Source organism: Suncus etruscus, chromosome 19 (genome assembly GCF_024139225.1).
Source record: "Suncus etruscus isolate mSunEtr1 chromosome 19, mSunEtr1.pri.cur, whole genome shotgun sequence".
Classification (NCBI taxonomy): domain Eukaryota; kingdom Metazoa; phylum Chordata; class Mammalia; order Eulipotyphla; family Soricidae; genus Suncus; species Suncus etruscus.
Genome location: NC_064866.1, coordinates 12733318 through 12750137, shown reverse-complemented (window position 1 = coordinate 12750137; position 16820 = coordinate 12733318). Strand labels below are relative to the sequence as shown.

Sequence of the window (16820 nt, the reverse complement as noted above, 5' to 3'; positions counted from 1 at the left end):
TAGAGCTCTGTTACCTTATTTTTTGTTAATTTTAACATAAGCCCTTATATTTCAGATGAATATTATAGTAGAAATGCTTGTTTTTGTTTGTTTGGGCCACACCTGGCAGGAGTTACTTTTGGCTTTACACTCAGAAATCAGTTCTGGTGGGCTTGGGAGATTATATGGGATGCTAAGGATAAAGGCTAGTCAGCTGCATGTAAAGCAAATGCCCTAACCACTGTACTATCACTCCAGCCTCAGGAATACTTTGATATTACTTTTACTGCTGGTTATCAGAAAATTAGTCCATTTTATAATAAAGAATCAAACATTCATCTCTGAAACAGCCAAATTCGTTTTATCTTCCAGCACTTTGGCAGTATATACCAGAATTAAAATAATTATGAAAAAAAAAGCATTATGAAACATAGAATTAAAAGAATCTGCTATGGAACAAATAGTAATGAATTTTGTTTGTTTGGGGGCCACACCTGGCCACACTCAGGAATTACTCCTGGCTCTGCGCTCAACAATCTATTTGGCAGGTTTGGGGAGACCATATGGGATGCTGGGAGGACTCAGACCTGGGTCCATCCCATGTCAGCAGCATGCAAGGCAAACACCTTACTGCTGTGCTATCTCTCCAACCCCAAATTTTTGTCTTTAATAGTTTGTATTTCTCATTCCAAAGTGAATCCAAGCTGTGTATACATACATGTGTATGTATGTATGTATGTATGTATTAATAGGTTTCATTAATTCAAATTGAAGTCAAATATATTTTGTTTCTCACTTTAACCAATTACAAAAAAAATTGGCAAGACAGAAACCAGGTGCTTTCACCTAGAGTGATACCTTTAGAAGAATATTCTCTCTCATTCCAGCCAAAAATGAGAAATTGATGTATCTAATTACAGAGAAATACCTAAGAAATGCGGATTGAAATTTGAAGATTCTAGTCCTTATTTGCCAGAAATAGCCATGTCAGGAAGTACAAAAACTGAGAAAGTATACCATATTTTAAGAGAGTAATTGGCTAGAAATTAAATGCAATATGTAAATGGTTCTCAAATAAGGATGTGCAGGTAAAAAGAGAAAAATTAGAAAATACATATGATAAAATGTTACTAGCTGGTGCACATGAATAAAGAATATACTTTGGTACTGTTCTTACAATTTTATGCAATTCTAAGTCGTTTTTTGAAGAGAAAGGGATGATGTAATGGGTCACACCCAGCACTCTCCAAAGCTATTCCATGCTGACAATGCTTGTGGACTCTGTTCAGGAGTATTAGGAATTTGAACCAGGGTTACCACTGCAGCAGCATAGCCACTGCAAAATAGATTTCTATATTATCTCTCTGGCCCGAACTTGGAAGTTTTTGAGAGTAAAGTTGATGGGGTGGGAGGGATGCAGGAGAGAGTTCAGTGGTTAGGTTACGTATCCAGCATACTCTGGGGTGACTGGTAATCAATCCCTTGGGTCCTCACATTGAACCCGTAGCCCAGTTGACTAGAATCACCAGTGAAACTGTAGGCTTCCTGAGCACCACTTAGGAGACACAAAAAACTAACTAACTAATACAAATATGCAAACTGCGTCTGTTCTCTTGATATGTTTTGAGGTACCAATAATAACATATGCCTATTTTTATAACATTTTTACTTACCAATTCTTTTTTTGTTTCGTTTTGGGGCCACACCCAGTGACACTCAGGGGTTACTCCTGCCTTGGCGCTCAGAACTCGCTCCTGGCTTGGGGGATTATATAAGCACCCGAGGGATCGAACTGCAGTCTGTCCTGGGTCAGCCACGTACAAGGCAAACACCTTACTGCTGCGCCATCGTTCTAGCCCCACAAATTCTTTTTTAATAGTGAATTTCTCCTGTGTGAGAAGGGCTGCTTATTAAAAAACCTGCCTTTGGGGCCCCAAGTAAGGGCATTTGCCTTGCAAGTGGTTGATCTGACTTTGATCTCTGGTATCCCATATGGTCCCCTGAGCCTTCACTGGGTGTGGCCCAAAAAACAAAACAAAGCAACATACAAGGAAATGGAACAAGACTTCAGAGTTGTTTAAGCACTTTTTGTTTTGCCTTCATTTAGATATTTTATGACCTGGTCAGACAGATAAATAGAAAAACACCAGTGGAAAAGAAGAAGCCTAAAAAGAAATCATGTCTGCTGCTCTAGACCCACAGTAAGCAGCAGCTCTGAGCCAGGTAAGAAGCTAAACGCAGGACAGATGTTGTACTCAGGCTGGAGAGGTGGTTCAATGGACTGAGCTCATGCTCTACGTTCTGGAGACCCAGCTTCTGGCCCTTTGCACCATATAGTTTACCCCAAGCAATGCCCAGTATGGCTCACTAGTAGGTATGGCCCAAACATTGAAAAACAGAAACACCCAGATGGCTTTTTCAGTCTCTTACTGGGTTTTCCCCCAACTTTAACCACTTCTCATTTCACCTGTTAGGATATTTTTAGTCATTTCGAGCATTTAAATGTGGTATGTAACTTGTAGACAAGCTCTACTGTTGAATAATCTCTTCCATGAGTTTTTATGTTCTCCAAGTGCGAAGATCATGCTTGTCTTGCTAATCACTGAATCCCAAATGCTTGGTACAAAATGGGTTTCCCAAAAAAAGTGGTGGGATGAATAGAATGCTTTCCCAGGTCACTCTCAAATACATCCTCAGGGCCTTAGTGGTACAGGAGCAAGTCACTTGTAGCCAACCCTGATCGATCTCCTAAGCATTGCCTTTGCACATCTGAGTGTGGCCCCAAAACCCTCTCACACACAGACAGACAGACAGACAGACAGACAGACAGACAGACAGACAGACACACACACACACACACACACACACACACAAAGAATTGAAATGAAACAAAAAGGCCTACGGGTAAGTACATATTTGCCTATTTCCAAAATAAATCCACTCACATACAATCCACCCCAACAATAGCATTCCTACCTACATGTAGAGTTCCTGGCCTAATGTCTAACATAGTGGATTAATTTTGTTCCTCTTAATTTAACATAAGATACGTAATGTATTGTTTTGTTGTCTTTTTTTTTTTTTAATACAATACTGCTTTTCAGAATTACTGCACATAGCAGTAGTTCATTTTCATCGCATGGCTGTTTACTTTTCAGTTGTTCAACATTTGAGGTTGTTTTTTTTGTTTTTTGTTTTTTTGTTTTTTTGAGGAGGGCACACCCAGCGGCGTTTAGGGGTTACTCCTGGTTCTGCGCTCATAAATCACTTCGGAGATGGAACCCGGGTCTGTCCCAGGTCAGCATTGTGCAAGGCAAATGCCCTATCACTGTGCTGTCACTCTGGCCCCAACATTTGAGTTTTTATGTGCCATTCTTTCTTCTGTTCAAATTTTTTAGCACCATGCAGACTTATTTCTGTTCATTTTATCTCTAGCAATGGAATAGCCAGTTAATATAATGGATACATGATTTGGTTTTGCACAGTTGTAAAATTTTTTTTCTTTTTTGGCTGTTACTTTGGGGAGCCAGTATCATGCTGTGCTTAGGTCTTACTCTTGGCTCTGTATTCAAGATTATTCCTGGCTATGCTCTGGTACCATATGGATGCCAAGGATTTTATCCCAGGTTGTCCACATACAAGTCAAGCAACTTAACCAATATATTTTCTCTGCAGCCCTCAAAAGTTTTCATACCATTTTGTGCACCTGCCATAGTTCATTCTTGCCCAATTTTGAGACTGTTGTTCTTTTTTTTTTTTTTTTTTTTTTTTTAACTTAAGCTGTTTTGTGAGATTCGTAGTGGTATGTCAGTGTTGTTTCTAAAAATCATTTCCTTACAGATAGGGGTTGCCTCCTATCAGATGTTCATTTATAGATGTATAGAAGTAGTTGGCCTTAAATAACACTCTGGGTCCTTTTTTTTTGGATTTTTGGTTTTTTGGGCCACACCCGGTGGTGCTCAGGGGTTACTTCTGGCTGTCTGCTCAGAAATAACTCCTGGCAAGCATGGGGGACCATATGGGACACCGGGATTTGAACCAACCACCTTTGGTCCTGGATCAGCTGCTTGCCAGGCAAACGCCGCTGTGCTATCTCTCCGGGCCCTGGGTCTTTTCTTTTTAATGAATCAATTGGAGAGAAATCAACGGCAGTGTTATGCTAACAAGTGAGCTCTCAAGCTATGTGAGCCCACTTGTTTTTCATATGTGTAACCCCCAATTAGTTTCTATTTCATCAACATTGTATAGAGAGTTCTAGAAAAAGAATATTCTGATGCAGTAGAACATTGCAATATGCAGCTAATTTTGTGCATGTTGCTAAATTTAGTGTGATTGGGGGCGGGGGGTCATCTCTTCCCAATCAGTGTAAGAGCTGATTGCATGGGCCCTTGTAAATTTCTTGGGTCCCTTTACTGGATTATCTTTCCCAAAGCACAGCATTGACCAGTATATGCTACCTTAGAGATGTGAAACAATGGGGTTGTTGGAAAGGACAGGAGTTGTCTCTGGTAGTCAGAGTGAAGAAATGAAGAAATAACACATAGCTGCTTTAGGCTTTTAGTGAAATCTTAGCTCATTGATTATAGATTTTCAGTTCCCCGAAAGTGATTTTTTGCTTACCTTTCTGCTATTTAAGTCTTTTTAGATAAGAATAGGGCCAGAGAGATAGCATGGAGGTAAGGCTTTTGCCTTGCATGCAGAAGGATGGTGGTTTGAATCCCAGCATCCCATATGGTCCCCCGAGCCTGCCAGGAGCAATTTCTGAGTATAGAGCCAGGAGTAACTCCTGGGTGCTGCAGGGTTTGACACAGAAACCAAAAAAAAAAAAAAAAAAAAAAAGAATGCACAGTAGGAAAAACAAGACTTTGTCTCTTGTTTTGAAGTATATTATTTAACTTACTGGTAGCTGACTGAATCATTGATACTATTTCTCTAGTTAATCATAGTTATTATAGTTCCAATTTTCAGGAAATATCTTTATAGCCCTTGTTTAAAGGAATAGGTATGCCATCTACTGGCCTGTTATGAAAATTTACTCCTTCACACCAGCAATATATTGTTTTAATTTAGAGAGAAATTTTGGCCTAGATCTAGAAATAAGACTTTCTTCATTGCTTAAGGTTTTTTTGTTTGGTTTTTGGTTTTGGTTTTTGGGTCACACCTGGTAGTACAAGGCAAACACCCTACCACTATGCTCCCACTTTATCCCCCTTGCTTAAGTTTTAATCCTGTAATTGAATTTATAGTACATTGAACGAGTCACCCAGAGTCTCTAAATATTTGATAATACAAAATTATAGGTCACTTAATGATCAGAATTCTTTGCAAAGCCTTTTGTGTGATTATAGGTTTGAAGCATCATGTCAATTCCATTTAGAAAGTAATGAGATCTACAGGGCCAGAGAGATAGTCAGGCTCCTGAATTGCATACAGCCAACCCAAGTTTGATCCCCAGCCTACCAGAAATAATTCCTGCATGCAAAACAAAAGAGTGATCCCTGAGCACTGCCAGATGTGGCCCCAAAACAAAAAGAAACAAAGTAATGAGATCTAGGATAGATTTGAACGGTTATTATGAAGTTGAACCTACTTGCGCCTCTAACTTAATTGTATGAAACATTATTCTCTAACGAACAACTTGGGCGAAATTCATCTTCAGAAAAACATTTTATTCTAATATTTTTTTACTGAGCACCAAGTCTGAGTTTATCAACTCTTTACTATGTAAAACACCTCTGTGACTTAGCTCTTGTCTTAACAGACTTAGAAACTATATTTAAAAAAATCAAAATATGGGGCCGGGCGGTGGCGCTCGAGGTAAGGTGCCTGCCTTACCTGCGCTAGCCTAGGAGACGGACCGCGGTTCGATCCCCCGGCGTCCCATATGGTCCCCCAAGCCAGGAGCGACTTCTGAGCGCATAGCCAGGAGTAACCCCTGAGCGTCACCGGGTGTGGCCCAAAAACCAAAAAAAAAAAAAAAAAAAAAAAATCAAAATATATTTAAAAAAATCAAAAGGATTGAATAAAGAATCTTATGTCAAAAGTGTATGCAGGCAGGTGTTAATACCGTAGAAGAAAGGCAGTTTCGAAAAATAAGATGGTGATGGGATAGAAATTTCATAGACAGGGACCTATAAATATTTATTACCTATATATGCCTAGGATGTCTGTAGTGTCTACATATGTCATGTGAAACGTTAGTTACAATATGACTTTTAAACATTTTAAAAAGTTGAAAATAATCCTAGAATTTACTCTTCAAGTCCATATTCTCCCTAGAACTTGTATCTCACTTGTTTGATTTCTTTGCTTCTATCCATTCTCCAGAAGCCCATGTTCCTTCTTGAACACGTATTTCTCCCATTGAGATCTGTTTTATAAGTAGTGCTGTTAGAAGAGTACCTTTGCATAGAATTCATGTTTGAACAAAAAAAAAAAAACCTCCTGCTTCACTAAAAATAAAGAATCCTAGTACTGTTACTATTTAATAGGATTTAGTTCCGTAATAATACTCCCCCAAATCACTGTTATTAGAAAACGGCTTTATTTTTTTTAACTACCATCATCTGTTACCAAGAGTCTAACCATCTATGTTTATATCTGCATGCATTTGATGTTCTAGACTACAGGAATGAAGAACTGTTGCCTAGTTGGAAAGTGCCAGCATTCCAGTCTTCAAAAAAAAATATCTGAAGAGGCTTCTCCCGTTTTATATATTATGTGAAGAATTTAGATCTTATCTTGGTTTGCACAACTTCCCTGGAGAAAAAAATTGCGCTGTGTATATCTCTTGGAAAATAAGACAATAGTATTTCTCCTTTGCAATAGCAGCTATAACAGATGTGAAAATAAATATACTTGACTCCAATATGATTATACAAAAGAGCATGGATGCATTTCAAATGTTAGGTATTGCTACTATAATCAAATGATTTCATATTGACCTTTTTATCATGATTCATCCCTGGTGAGCACTAAAAGAGTCAAACCATTATACTTTATATCTGTAATGATATAAGAAATCCCTCCCACCCCAAACTCATTACAGCGGAAACTTTTTTGAGTCATTGACTTCATTTTATATTTAAAAAAATTATGAAATATCATTCTGTCATTATATTCTAATTAAAATTGTTTGTGCATAATGCTTTGGAAAAAATGGGTCTTTTATAGGGAAAAACCTGGGGTTACTGATTTCTATGGCTTTCAAAGCTAAAATATATAATATACTAAACCAACTCTAATATTGCTTCTTGTGTTTTACTGTCAGATTAAATTACAGCTTTTATGGATGATTAAATTTTAGTACATTTTCATTTGGTTTGTGTGTTTCTGTTATTGTTTATTGACTTAAGACCTTTGTTTTATCATGACCACATTGTTCCAGTATAGCAATAGCTCCCTGCCACCTGGTACCTGAAGATTTGGTTTTAAACCCAGATAAGGTGGTGATTTCTTTTAAGAACAAACCTCGCACTTTCTGCTCTAGATTTATTCTTACTACAGGAAAACACATCAGCCTACATAGGATAGTTTTCTATATTCTCTCTTGATCTTAAAAATTATATCTTGAATAAAATATTCCACCGTGTATTATTTTTATATGTAAAAAAATAAGTTTACTACTGTATCAGGGTTTAACTCTTACTATTTTAAATCTTCCACAGCTGGTAATTTCTTTAAAGGGTTTTTTTGGCCATTGTTTTAATTTGAAGCCCACGAACGAAATGTAAAAATATTCGAACTTCCTTTAAAATAGATTGAAGGATTTGAGAGAAGTGTCAAGGTGTAAAAGCATAGAAAGGATCTGTCAGTTGCTTCGGTTCTACGATGGATAACTGTAGTATGGGAAAGGTCGTGGAGTTTTAATTATTAGCTAGCTATATATATAGTGGTGTTTTTCTTTAACCTTTTTTTTTCCTTTTCTGTTTTTACAAAAAAGATCTGATATTTGAATTAGACATTGACCTCTAGAGATATTATTTCTTTGCCACAGAAGCAGAACAGACTAGTTCGAGAGCTCATAAATTGCTGGAGAAGAAAAAGAAATGCACTTAGGAAAACCCGGTGCCTTTTCCCTAAATTTTAAAGAAACCAGTCCTAGGAAAGTTTAAATTTTTGCTCAGGGATCTAGATACTGTCTTGTTGCAACCAGATGTGAGCTAGCATTCATGCCTCAGAGCCAGGGATAGGGCTTGAGTGGCAGTGGACCTCAGTCCTCCCTCCGCCAGACCTCCATGGCTTAGTGCCACGGAGGGGACCCTTGAGGCCTCTTGCACTGCCAGGCCTAAGCTGCATCAGCCTGCAGACCAGCTGATTTGACTGAGGAGTACTCATTTTGACAAGAGAGATAGTAATGAAAAAAGCTGCTGCCAAGACCTTTCAGGGGCATGGTGAGCCCAACAGTATGTTGAAGTTTAAAAGTGAGATTTAGGGGACAGGGAGCTAGTTCAGCAAACAGGGCACCGTCCTTGCACCTTACTGATCCGGGATCAGTCCCCAGCAACCTATATGATCCCCAGAGCATAGCAGCAGTAAACTTCAAATACAGACAGTCAGGAGTCATCCCTAAGCATGGCCAGGTGTATCAACCCCCCCCCCCCAAATCACTCAAGAAATTAGGTTTAAAATGTAAGTTCTGGGGCTGGAGAGATAGCATGGAGGTAAGGCGTTTGCCTTTCATGCAGGAGGTCATCAGTTCGAATCCCAGCGTCCCATATGGTCCCCCGTGCCTGCCAGGAGCAATTTCTGAGCATGGAGCCAGGAATAACCCCTGAGCACTGCCGGGTGTGACCTAAAAACCACAAAAAAAAAAAAAAAAAAAAAGTAAGTTCTGGAACTGGAGAGATAGTACAAGGGCTAATTTAAGGGACTTAACCAGTGTACTAAGATGCTGTTGACCCCAGTTTGATATCAGGCACTGAATATGTTCTCCTGACCACCGCCATGAAGTCAATCATGAGCCTACCCTAGCCCCTAAATATTGTTGGAGTTGTCCCAAAAAACCCAAATAAATAGAAAATACATAAAATGTGAGCTCTAGCCAACCTGAGAAAATATCAAAACACTTTTAAGTAAAATAACAGGCAGGATAGCATAGCAGGTAGGACATTTGCCTTGCACACTGCTGACCCAGGTTTATTTCTCTGCACCTTGTTTAGTTCCTCAAGCCCACCGTGAGTGATCCCCAAGCACAGCCAGGAGTAAGTCCTGAGCACCGCTGGGTGTAACTTAAAAATATGTATAATTATAATAATAACTTTGGATTGAGCTAGAGAGTATAAAGCTAACTTGGGTTCAATTCCCAGCACCACAAGGGGCAGCCCCGAATATCACCAGGTGTGATCCCTGGACATCGCCAAAATTTTGGTATCACCAAAATAATATTTGGTTATTTTTCTTAATTCTAAACATTCATCTTTTATGGATCCAGTTATACATATATCTGGAATTTAGGGCCCAAAATTCTAATAAATGCAATAAATGTTTTAAAATATGTGAGCCATTGGAGCTAACTACAGGCTAAGATGGTGTATTTGTCTTCTGGAGTTATTCTGCTTTAAAACTCATCTAATAACTTGTCTCTAAAATTTGTTAGGTCAATTTTTTGGCTACTTGCCAGATTAATATAGCTGTCATTAAATAAGTAACCCCAAGGAAGGGTGGGGCAGAGGACTAGAATGCACATTTGTATTGGGCTAGCCCCAAAATAAATTCATTAGTACATCAAGTACATCATTCTAGGGACCAGAGACATAGTACAAAGGGTAGGGCACTTGCATGTGGCCAAGCAGATTCAGTCCCTGGCATCCCATATAGTTAGGAGTGAACTCTGAGTACCTCCTTCCAGGTAGGGCCTGACCCTCCCCCCACCAAGAAAATACATAGAATTAATATCTCAACAAGTTAATTACCTGCAAGTTTAAGGACCGGAGTTTGGACTGAAGGAAAATGCCCTTTGGCGGAGAGGCAAGCAAAAAGAGGAGCAGTTGAAATCAAGTATTACTGGCCCTTCAGTGCAGGTACTGAGATCCACACTACGGAGTAAGATAGGTATCCTTTTCTATTTTTCCTGTGTGAACTCTAGGCTTGGTTCTGCATAGGGAAGATGCCTAAAAATAAGATATATTTTTATAGTCTAAAGGTTTTTTTAAGGATGTTTGTTACAGGAATCTCCTAAGTGGCAAGAACTGATGCCATATTCATATTTGTGGCTATTTGAAGCATAATGGCTTTGATTATATAAGTAATGTAATTTAAAGGAGGCTTTTTCACAATTGATATTTTGACTTTTTCCCACTAAAATGCTAACAACTATAATAGTCTAGACCGATTAGACTATAACACACAGTCTTGTTTTTAGAAGTTAATAGGTAAGTACATCAACTGACTAATTTTATCTGCCACTAGGGGGCGCCTCAGTATCAGTCAACATTCCTACAAGCTAAAAGATTTTCAGCCTTCCTCCGTTTTCTTTTACCCCTAAGTGTCAGGGTGCGAACCCAGGGCCTCATACATGCAAAATATACTCTACCACTAAGCCAAGGTTGTTCCAAGCCTTCTATTTTCTGAGCACTGTATGCCTCAAGAGTTTATAGTCTTACATGGACAATGAATTACAACGATTTCAAGACACGGATGATGCTAGAAGATAGCATTTCTCTGTGGCCACAGAACTCCCTCTGATTGTTTGAAAGTTGATGCATTGAACTCTACTGTCTTTAGCCCCTTGATCTGCCATCGTACTGGCTATTCTTAGTCCTCAGTGAAAACAGTCTGCTGCTTTGAAGTTAGAAATGTACTTGAAGAAGACGTTTTCTTATTACAAACTTTATTATAAGTTTGACCATTGGGGGGAAGAGCTCAGTGGACTAAGAACTAGCTTCATATTACAAAGCGCCCGAGTTTGAGCCCCAGCACTGAACTGAAAGGGCCTCAGGAACTACCAGGAATAATACTAACCTCTGCAACCACCAGTTGTAACTCCGAAACAAAAAAGATACTTGCCTCATCATCCTCAAGTATACATGGTACACACACATTGTCAGCTCCCATCTAATCTGAATTTGTTTTCAGGACTGAGGCAGAAAGTCTAGGATCACTTCACTGTTGTCCTTTGTCAACTAAGACATTAGCTGATAACAGAGTGACTATAAAGTATACGTGCATGATGAAACCAATGTGTGAAGAAATTACCATGCATTTTTGAAGAGTAAAATTTCTTTTCTAAAACTTGTGTTTTACTTGGGTTTCTGCTTCCTTAAGGTGCTACTTTCATGTGTTAAAATAGCTTCTCTTCGACTGCTCCAGATAGAAAAGGACACTGTGGTTTGAGGCTTGTCCTGCATCTAGAAAGGGCCCATCTTTCAGGGAAAGGGAGTGTGGCAATGAATGTGAGCTTTAAGGCAGTCTAACCACCCAACTTTTATTATTTCTGTTCCCCTGAAATGTAAAAAGTGAAAGTTTTTTTAAAAAATTATAGTTCAGACATTGCCTAGAACGTGGATGCTCCTTATTAAAAGTTCATCCTGGGTTTGTTGAATGTATAGTCCATATAATGTCATGTCTTGCTTAAAATTTCCTGTTGAAGAGAGCTATGGAATTCGAACTGGGTGTCTACTTCTGTTTTCTCAAAGAGCAACACTGATTCTTTTTTTTTTTTTGCAGGATTGACAAGAACTTTAAAAGGGAAAGGGCTTGGGGGGGCAAATTCTTTGGTTATTAAGAAGCAGTCTCCTGTGGTTCTAGAATCAAGGTTTTGACAATAAGGTTCCTGCTAATTGCTTATTCTAAGAAGCATCAGCTTGACTGTTCCTCTTGATGAAAACCTTAATAAACCTTTCCATTTTAATCAGTGATTTGACTGTTATTGGGGGTAGGGGACTCTTGTTTTCAGTACGCTTTTTTCAAGCTTAGCCATAGATCTGAACTTTTAATCATGTAAAAGTTTTGGTGGGTGGGCAGAGCGATGGCGCAAGTGGTAGGGCATTTGCCTTGCACACGCTAACCTAGGTTGGACCGTGGTTTGATCTCCTGGCGTCCCATGTGGTCCCCCAAGCCAGGAGCGGTTTCTGAGTGCATAGCCAGGAATAACCCCTGAGCATCACCGGGTGTGGCCCCAAAACCATAAAGAAATAAAAATTCTGGTAGGGTATAGGAAGTAGAACAGGGCACAGTGCTGGGCCCTATTAACAAATATTGATAATACTGTGTGTATGTGTGTGTGTGTGTGAGTGAGTGAGTGAGAGTGGGAAGGGAGGGAGAAAGAGAAGGCCAGGAGTGCTAGGCAGATACGAATGTGGTGGACATACATTGAAGGATTAGTTCTCAAGTTAATTTTGAAGGGGTAGCTAAAATGCACAGCCTGTGCTTTTTTTTTTTTTTTTTGGTTTTTGGGCCACACCCGGCGGTGCTCAGGGGTTACTCCGGACTGTCTGCTCAGAAATAGCTCCTGGCAGGCACGGGGGACCATATGGGACACGGGGATTCGAACCAACCACCTTAGGTCCTGGATCAGCTGCTTGCAAGGCAAACACCACTGTGCTATCTCTCCGGGCCCTAGCCTGTACATTCTTTTTTTTTTTTTTTTTTTTAGCTTGTACATTCTTTTTTTTTTTTTTTTTTGTCTTTTTTTTAAATTTATTTAAACACCTTAATTACATACATGATTGTGTTTGGGTTTCAGTCATGTAAAGAACACCACCCATCACCAATGTCCCAAGTCTCCCTTCGCCCCACCCGACCCCCGCCTGTACTCTAGACAGGCTCTCCATTAGCTTGTACATTCTTAACCTGGGGGAAAGAACAGTTTGGTGGGAAAAGTGCAGATTTTAGACTGGTATGTACCTGACATCTTTCAGAACTACCAAGGACCCACTGTGTCTGGAATAGTGAGCAGTGGGGTTTAGTCTGAGGAGGATTTCAGCAACCTGATCTGACTCCCTGCCATCAGAAGTTCTCTCTTAAGAGCAGCTTTTAGTGGGGCGCAGGTGGAAATAGTACAAAATTGCTTCTAAGAAGCATCAGCTGTACTGTTGTTTCTCAAGGGAAGAAACCTCAATAAACCTTCCCGTTTTAAGGAGTGAAGTAGGAGACAAGACTTACAAGTCATGAAGAAAACAGAATCAAGAGTGACTCAAGACTTGACCAATGAAATAATACATATGGCTGGAGCAGGTTTGGGAGGGGACAGGAGACAAACTTTTTTGAGCTTAATGTTAAGGTCACTTTTTAGAGATATTTGGTGGGTAGTTGAAAGCCTAATTCAGATGGAGAGGTTTACAATTAGTATGTAGAAACATGAAGCTGAGGACTAGGTAATGTTTAGTCCTAGGGCAGATCCCCCACAAACATGAAGCTCTTGTTTCAATCCCTAGCACCACAGAAAGCAGAAAACACCATGAAGCTAGAGGGAAACACTAGGGTTGAGTGTAGAGGAGATACAAAGGTCCCAGTGTGTGGGTGGAAGTCCCTGGTAGCTTTGATGTGCTGTCAGTGGAGTAATGAAGAGCAATGTCCAGAGTGAATGTAGGACAAAATAGCAAAGACATTGGAGATGTAGAACATGGGAAAGTCTGTCCCGATAGTAAAATACATTTGTGTGCTGATGTAGGAGGACCCAGGAAAGACAAAAACCTAAGTGGAATCCCAGTGTCCAAGTAAAGAGACTAATCAGAACTGAAGCATAGTGCTCTCTCTCTCTCTCTCTCTCTCTCTCTCTCTCTCTCTCTCTCTCTCTCTCTCTCTCTCTCTCTCTCTCTCTCTCTCTCTCTCAGTGAAATTTTCAGTGAGCAAGTGAAGAGGACTTTTACATGCAGGAAACATGATGAACATTGGTTGGATAAAATATAATATTAGGTCTTCCCGGGGAGTTCTGGATCTTCTCTTTCTGCCTTTAACACATCTCTGAGGCCTATGATCTTGCATATTTGCATATTCCCAACAAAAGTTCTGCTTAGAAGGAAACCAACCTTAAAACACCCAAGGACTGAAGAGGCCACTGGGACATCCATTTTCTCCCCCATTGTTTTGGTTTAGGCCACACCTGCCTATGCTCAGGGATCTCTCCTGGCAAGGCTCTGGGGACAATGTGAAGTACCGGGGATAAAACCTGGGTCAGTCATATGTGCAAAACAAGCTTCCTACCCCTGTATTCTTTCTCTAGCCCCCTGTTGTGTCAGAGCAGAGAGCAGTTTCTCCCTAGTGCTCTGCTTGCCTTTTCTGCCTCTCTGTGTCACACACCAGCTAGCTGCTCATCGCGGATGAAAGGAAAGACCCACTTTGGTCTGCATTTAAGTCTCTCCAGTTGCATGAGTTGGGGTGGGGGGCTTTGAAGTTTGCAGCTTTTCCTCTTTGAGAAGTAGAAATTGGAGCAATTTGAAGAAATGTGATCCCCTCAGGCTCAAGAAGGGCCTGAGACCAGAAGCCAAGACCAGAAGGTTTGGAATTTGGGTGGCTTTTCAAGTTCCCGGTGCAGCACTGCCACCCTTAGGAATGGACTCATCTGAATAGACGCATGGAACCTCTGAGGAAGACATGAAGCAGCTGCTTAAGTCACTCTGGCCCACTGTGCCCTCGGACTCAGAACAAGATTCTTTGGCCAGTACCACTGCATGAATGGTGGGTGGAAGCTGAACATTCAGCAACACTTTGGATAAAGTTGGCAGCATCTAGGGCCAGAGAGAGAGAAAACAGCGGTGGGCATTTGCCTTGCATGCAGCCAATCCAGGATGTATGGTGGTTCGAATCCTGGCATCCCATATGGTCCCCCGTGCCTGCCAGGAGTGATTTCTGAGCACCGAGCCGGGAGTAACCCCTGAGCGCCGCTGGTTGTGGCCCCAAAACCACCCCCCAAAAAAGTTGGCAGCCTCTGGCTGGCTCTGCCGGGTCACAGGTCTGCAAGGATTTCAATGACTTCACTATCCCCCCCTTTGGAGGCACCTCTTGATTTTTATCGGTTTTCTTTATTAAAAATAAATGTATCCCTGCTGCCCTCCCTTTCCTACCACTTGCTACACAAATGCTTCTAGCATGTTGCATGGTGTACAACTCAGTCTTTGGGAAACAATGGCTGGAGCCTCGCCAGCAGTGGGGCTGGAGGCTAGGAAGGTACTGAGCAACCCTCTCCATTTCCTTCTTCATTATCCCTCTCTGACTCACCATGATCCAAGATCACAATGGGTAAAGGAATGGTTCATAGACTCCATATCCCCAGTTGAGTAGGGAGGGTCTCTGGTAAAGCAAGTTGGCAAAAACTGGGGTATAGGACAAGTTTAGTGAGTATTGTTGCCCCAAAGGACGGTGAGGAGCCAAACCAGGAAGAAATAGGCTGGGGAAAGGTACAGTTTTCCAGGATAGAAACTGGATCCATGAGAGAGGGAAGTAGTGGTGGTCTGAAGCTACTGAGCTCTTGACAGTCCCATGACTACATACATGCCAGATATGAGGGCTCTGGAATCTAGAAGGGAGGGGAAAGGGATTCTACAAAAAATCTGAAGTTTGATTGTCATGCAAAGCCTGGGATTGAGGAGGACAGTCAGGATTCTCCAGGGACACTAGAAACTGCTTTCCATTTTTCCTAGAAGGGCTGAAGAGTGGGAGTCAGGAAGGCCAGGACGAGATCTAACGCCAGGCCCTGCCCTGGGGCTGGAGGTCCCTGTTGAATACAGTGTTCTGCCACTGGGATTCAGTGAGTAGAGCGCTGAGACTCCCCTGGAAGTCTTCCCCCACTAAGGGAAGAGCAGCACCCCACAGGCACCAAGCCCCATTGGACCTCCAGAGGGTTGGCAGGAGAGAGGAAAGAAGGACTTTAGGCTGCAGAAAGAGGGCTGGGGAGAGAGCTTAGGGGTGAAGCCACCCCTCTCCAAATACCACCAAGAATGAGCACAGAGCCAGAAGTATGCCCCTTCCCCAACTAATAAAAATAAACAGCGGAGGGGAAAATGAAGAAAAGGTATTCCTGGAAAGCAGTGAAGAGTTAGAACTGGAAAAAACACTTGCAAAATCTGAAGAAAAAAAAATTTTTTTTCTAATGGAATGGAAATAGCCTTTCTTCCTTGAGGTTGAAATTAAGGAGTTGAAGATCTTCCAGAAATACGATCAAGCAGGACCTGGAGCATCTGAACAGCAGGAGTGGCCTCTGACCCAGGGAGAGTTGGGGAGCTCAGGGACAGGAAGAGGCCCAGGAGATAAAGACATGGTCACCTCCTGCTTGCAGCTGCAGGCTCTAACTTCAGTCAGGAGCAGCAAGGACAAGGGGTCAGGCTGGGGCACAGTAGCCGGAAGCAAATCGCAATCTGCCATGGCTGCAGCCTGTCAACATGGGCAAGCTGTCAGGGGCGCAGTAAGAAAACCCCATCTCTGGCAGTCTGGGAAAGTAGAGGTGTTTGTAGGGTACTGGGTGCAGAAAAGGTCAGGGAGACAACCTTGGGCTGCTCTTAGAGTGGGCAGAAGTGATGGGTGGCCCCATTCCATCGCAGGGTCAAACTTCTTACAGGGTGGCCAGGAGCCATGATTTGTTGGCTGAGATGGCTGGAATACCCTTCTGCTCCCTCTGCCCAAGATCCAGCCAAGCAGGCAGAAAGACATATATGAGCTGAAGATGGTGGGAACAGGTAATGCATGTAAGAGCCCTGAGATGGTTCAGCATACTCTTAGAGGCCTTTCTTCAGGGACACAAAAGAGAGCTTGCACAGGTAGGTAGGTAGGGTGTTTGCCTTCTGTGCCCTGAGTTATGTATGGCTCTCTAAACACAGCTAAGGAATGACCATGAGCACAGAGGCAGGAATAGCCCCCTGAGTACTGCTGGGTGTAATCCTCATTCAAATAAATGAATATTAAAG

At 41.4% G+C, this 16820-nt stretch overlaps 2 protein-coding genes across 3 annotated transcripts in view; one reads left to right on the top strand and one right to left on the bottom strand.

Moving 5' to 3' along the window:
• The window catches only part of RAP1A (RAP1A, member of RAS oncogene family), a 76335-nt gene extending 69040 nt beyond the window's left edge, over window positions 1–7295 (top strand). For both annotated transcript variants that reach the window (XM_049765818.1, XM_049765819.1), the window contains 2 exons: window positions 2087–2202; window positions 6602–7295. In XM_049765818.1, the coding sequence (XP_049621775.1) occupies window positions 2087–2173 (87 nt within the window). In that variant the 3' untranslated portion in view covers window positions 2174–2202; window positions 6602–7295. The remainder of the gene's footprint in view (window positions 1–2086; window positions 2203–6601) is intronic.
• ABCD3 (ATP binding cassette subfamily D member 3) overlaps window positions 1–16820 on the bottom strand; it is a 544096-nt gene that overhangs the window by 474787 nt on the left and 52489 nt on the right. The window lies entirely within an intron of this gene.